We start from the raw sequence: 5,672 nt of genomic DNA, 5'->3' as shown, positions 1-5,672 counted from the left end.
AGGCCTCCCCCAATGCTTTCCATGTTGATCGATTGGAAGCGGCCTGCGTCCAGCGCTTCCATTTCTACATTGTAGGTGGAAGTCCCACGCTACGTTTTCCGGTACGCGGCATCCATTCCAGAACCATTCTGCCCCATCGGCCATCAGTTCTGCGTACTATGTGCCCTGCCCATTGCCACTTCAGCTTGCTAATCCGTCGGGCTATGTCAGCGACTTTGGTTCGTTTATGGATCTCTTCATTTCTGATTCGATCTCGCAAAGAAACACCAAGCATAGCCCTCTCCATAGCACGCTGTGCANGGTGTGCGCCTACTCTTAGGAGATTTTTTTCGGATTTAAAGAAAGCTGGTCACTTTTTTTAAAGCAATTTTTTTAGGGTCCATACTCTGTGCAATGACTTTAAAAATATTATGGAAAAACTGAAAAACAAAGTTCAATGCAAATCTCATATTTTGGTTTTAAAGTCACACAAATTAACTCAGTAACTATTTCATGAAATAAATGACAAACAAAATCTTCAACAACACACTTAAAGCTAAATTAGGAGAAGCATTTTGTATAGGAGGCTCAATTGTTATGATTTCGTCGACATTTTTTAGTACTGCTTCATCATTCATTGAACTGGCTGTATTACTGCGTCGTGTTTCTTTTACTTCGTTTTGAGCAGTATTCCTGAAATTCAAAGGTTTTTTTTTACTTTTAGTATCATTTATTGAATCACTAGCTTCCGCCCGCGGCATCGCCTGCGTGGAATTTTGTCTGTCACAGAAAAACTTTATGGCGCGCGTCCCTGTTTCGAAAACCGGGATTAAAACTATCCTATGTCCTTTTCCGGGACTCAAACTATCTCTATGCCAAATTTCATCAAAATCGGTTCAATGGTTTAGGCGTGAAAGCAAGACAGGCAGACAGACAGACAGAGTTACTTTCGCATTTATAATATTAAGTATAGATTGCAAACCTTGAAATCATCACACGGGATGAGACAAGTATTATTTGAAGAATTTAAAAAGGTCTTTGTTTAAAGATAAATATTATATCAATCTACTTACGTTTCCAATTTAAGCATAGCTTCGATAATGTAATCTGTAACCAGTTCTTTACAGTCATCAGCCTCAGTAAAATCTCCATGCGAGAAAGTGTCTCGAGCCACTTTTCTCGCAATTGCATTTGGTATATCAGCAACCATCGCTAACACATCTCTCTCATCTAGTAAAGTATCAGCGATTGTGTAATGCATTGTGACACTAGTCGATATAAGTCCTAGGTCGTATTTGGGAGGCAACATATTTGCATAAACAGCTAAATTCTTGACAGGACCGTAATTCCATCTCCAGAAAGATTTGTCTCTTATATTTTGGCCAAAATGGGCTACTTGTTTTAAGGCAGCTCCAGCGACTTCCGCCTTTGAACTTGTATCATTGTTTTCCTGGAAAAGTTAATTTGCTCGTAATGTAATTTTTGTACCAAATAGCTGTGAATATAAAAATAGGAAACTTACCATGATTTCTGTCATCCCAAGCAATTCACATATTTGGGAGTATTTAGTATCCCCAGTACAGAAGTCTGGCATTACTTGTTGTGTTTGCGTGACATTTGGAGGAAATAATTCTACTATCCCAAGAGATAGGGACAGTTGCTGGAAATGTCGATAAAAAATATTTTAATATAAGGATTTTCAATTGAATTTATTCGTATTGTGTTAAAAAAAACCAATGATGCCCAGAAAACACTTTAGAAATACGTCCACATAGAGGTACATCATGATTGGAATTAAACTTACTACAAATCGATATTTACTTACATAAATGACATCAGTCAAGAGTGCTAGCCGTGAAATGTTTTTATTAGGGAAATAGTCCTGATATCCCACACCAGCCAGGAGATGAGCTGACTTGAACTTCTCATTATATTCTGGCCTCATCGTAGTCAACACCATAAACACTGTCCCACCTTGAGAGTGGCCGATGTAATGCAGCTTTGACTGTCCTGTCACCTTCAAGGCATAGTCCACCATGGCTGCTACGTCAAACCTTCCGATCTCTTCGAAACTAAAGTTGAAGAATGGGAACTTTTCTTGAGGGTCATCTGGGTTTAATGTAGTGTGGTTTCGGGAGAGACGGTTCCCTCTGGCGTTGCCCATCCATACCTCGAAACCAGCATCGGCTAAGTTGTAAGCTGTGGATAAAGAAATAATGATGTTACTATTTAGGTATTAGCTTGAGTAGACAGGCTGAAGGTATTTTAGATGACATGAATTAACACTTGGGAAACGCCCTTAAATGGAACAAAAAAGAACAATACAACGCTATTACGGGTCTGCACCCGCTACTTTTTCTCACCATTGCAACTCCTGTATAGATTGGCCTCCAATAAAACCTAACCAGAGTGGTTAGGTACATTAGGTAATTCAGGGGATCGCTAACTCTCTTGGAGCCCGCAACAAAGCTCTTCTATTCGGTTATCATCCTATCATTTCTACGAGATTTATCATATTTACGAGACAAAATAAATAATTTCTTACCTACGCCACTCTTTGGGCCAATAGCAATGAAAGCCTGCGAAGAGCTTAGCAGCCCATGCATTAAGAACACCACTGGTCTAGTAGATGTGCTTGAATCATCTTTCCCTTTAGGTATCCTATGCATTTCTAGAATATAACCATCTTCTGTAACCACGTGGTGTCGCTCTGCTGGATATCCATTAGCGATTATTTCTTCGGGCTGAAAATTAAGTTTATTTAAGTATGCAACAGCAGTAGTTTTGTGTTTTATCAAATTATGTTCCTTTACTTATTTTTACTTTGTATAAGTTCGGTAGTTTTAATTTATAAAAACTATCGAAATTGAAGTAGAGTTCTGCTTAAGTACTAGTTTTGCTGTGTTATTAGTATACTAGTGCACAATGGTTCTAGGTAGCGTGATTCATTAAACAAGGATAATTTTCTATCTAATCTTGTTGTTTACAAATGATTTGGCAAATTGATATTTAATTTTATCACTGTCAATTAAATGATAACTCATTTTTAATTGCATTATTTTACAGCCTGAATAAAATTAGAACCAAGCGGATACAGAATATCCTACTAATATTATAAATGCGAAAGTTTGGATGTCATGATGTCTGGATGTTTGGATGTCTGGATGTTTGTTACTCTTTCACGCAAAAACTACCGAACGGATTTTGTTGAAACTTTACAGTATTACTGTTTATAACCCAGATTAACATATAGGCTATAATTTATGACGATCTGTGACATACTAAATTTCACGCGGGTGAAACCGCGGGCAAAAGCTATACATAATAATATTATTATAGGTAGGTAGATATTAATAGTTTCCCAACGTCTAATGTACGTACCGTACATGACAGATTTTTTAGTCTAAGCTGAATCTAAGAGTCCTTAGTTTGATTTGTGGTTATAGAGTCTGGTATGAAGGGAAACCTTTGTCGCAAAAACAAAAAACCTCTGGTAATCGGATTTTTGTGTCAACATTTTTAATCATACATGAATTAATTATACATAATTAAAACTTACAATTTCATAGATACTGTAATTAGTAACAGCTCCAACTGTCAAGACACTGGCAATAATCACACTCAACACTTTAACCGCCTCCATGTTCCGAGGAAATGTGCACTAACAGCTATCTTTAAACTATTTATAATTCCCTCCTTATCATAATCATCTATTGTGATGCATGTTTGAAGAGACATTTCATATTTTACTATCTAAGCACTTGCATTCAATATAAACACTTCAAACTGTTTACTAATTAAATTAATTTTTCGCACTTTCTAATTTACTTCAACAATTCAATAATGTCTTGTTGCCTCTCTCAGTACCGTCTCTCTTGTGAGAGGAATATATTTTGATCGCCACAATGATAGAGTCGTTGCATAATACTTTAGAGTAAATTGATAAGATATCACGGTTTGTTAAGTTTGTCGATTTTCTAACGTAGGTATGAGAGATGTGTGAAATCTTGTAAAATAATCTAAAACGATTGGCATTTATTTTTTCACTTCTCAATGTTACGGTTAGTTAATACCTTTTGCTTTGTAATACAAAAGTAACCAACATGTTTATTTTATTTGTAAATAAAAATAAGAAATACAAAATGAGTGTGTATGTAGAAAATGCATTATTTCAGATGGATACAATTTGATTTAGAATAAAGTACTTATTCAATTTCCCTGCTGCTATTAAATTTTAGATTAAATACAGAGTACATACTTCCATACAGATGTAATAAAGGTTATTAATACCCTGTAACTGGGGTCCTTAAATTTACTAGTTGATCGCGACAAGCGCAGCTTCTGAGGCCAGAAAAATTTTCCTCAAGAGAGGTCTATTTGCATTCACTGGACATCACTGAATGCCTTCACGCTCATTCACCAAGGCGGCGTCTTATCAAAAGCGAATTGATGAGACGGCAAATTCCCCGTCTCATTTACATAACTCGGGAGCATATTTGCTTACTCTCTTATACAAGATTGCCTGCCGAAGTACAGGGTCGTAAAACGATTGGATCTGCCCATATTTTGCTGTTCCAGTCATAAACGGGTATTTATGGTGTACTAAGGGTTGATAACGATAAGCACTTCGGTGGAACTGCCTTCTTCGAGTATAGAGGACAACATAAACTTCCCGCTCGATATTGGTTTTGTAACAAATAATGAGGGGCTGAAAAAGGTGGCTTGAAATATTTCCTATCATACTAATTTGTCTAGCGTTCATAGCCTACTAATTGTAGTCAAAGTCTATCAAATCTGAAACATTAAGGCTGAGTTGCACCACCCAACTTTAACCGTAACTATAACGATATCGGTGTTTTTGTAGGGAGTTTGATAGATTTTTGACGTTTTTTAAAGTTGGTATAAGATGGTGCAACCCAGCCTAAGCTGCTTTGTCCTTCAGTTTTCTATTGAATCCATCTTAGATATCAAATTACTTACCAGAGCATTTAGCACGAAAAACTTTCGAGTTCGAATCGTTTGCGTATTCGACTCGCTATCAAGGATTTAGTACGAAAACTGCAACAGCGCCCTTGTGAACGTGTCGTAAAGTGAACTTAATATGAGAAATGATTGCACGAAACTTATTTTGAGAATCAAAACTGTTACGTTATCGTTTAATTCGAAGATTGAGTATCGAATTTTGTCGAATACGCAAACGATTCGAAGACGAAAGTTGTTCATGCTAGAGGTACAGGTGAGATTGAAATCACACACCGGCTCAGTTCAGAAACAACATGGACGGTGTTCAAAAGCATCACTTTATTTGCTTGTCACGTCATGGTTAATCAACACAACAGCAACGATTTCGGGTTATATCTAGCTACACTGTCCTGCAAAGTGGATGCGCAAACCTACGCAGTGCACTAAAACCCATGACGTCACTTATCGTTAGGCTAGTTGCCTAAAAAAATTTTTTTTGTCCGTAATGTTTAATATCAAAAAATATTGGACACATATATTTTTATTTGTCAATCTAACAAATAATTACATAGTTATGGTGCGTTGAAGTTGCGCACGACGTCACAATGTGCGGCATTTTTAAGCAAGCGTTGACGTCACGGGCCTCTTCTTATGAAATTTGGGGCGCTTTATCTCTTTAAATTTTCATTAGTTTGAAAAAGTGAAAAATACGTGTAGAGTATTTTTTGATA

General features: G+C 36.8%; 1 protein-coding gene across 1 annotated transcript; it reads right to left on the bottom strand.

The window, feature by feature from the left end:
• Positions 1-432: 432 nt before the first annotated feature.
• LOC114349926 (lipase 3-like) lies at positions 433-3,837 on the bottom strand. The gene is made up of 6 exons (XM_028300523.1): positions 3,539-3,837; positions 2,525-2,723; positions 1,805-2,178; positions 1,502-1,639; positions 1,053-1,429; positions 433-672 (listed from the first exon to the last, which is right to left on the bottom strand). Exons 1-6 carry the CDS (start codon positions 3,620-3,622, stop codon positions 486-488), a joined length of 1,359 nt encoding a protein of 452 aa, XP_028156324.1. The 5' UTR covers positions 3,623-3,837; the 3' UTR covers positions 433-485.
• Positions 3,838-5,672: the final 1,835 nt, after the last annotated feature.

This window comes from Ostrinia furnacalis, unplaced genomic scaffold, assembly GCF_004193835.3.
Source record: "Ostrinia furnacalis isolate ACB-3 unplaced genomic scaffold, ASM419383v2 OfSCF0732, whole genome shotgun sequence".
Classification (NCBI taxonomy): Eukaryota; Metazoa; Arthropoda; class Insecta; order Lepidoptera; family Crambidae; genus Ostrinia; species Ostrinia furnacalis.
Note: the sequence above shows the minus strand (reverse complement) of the source record. Positions and strands in the feature narration are given on the sequence as shown.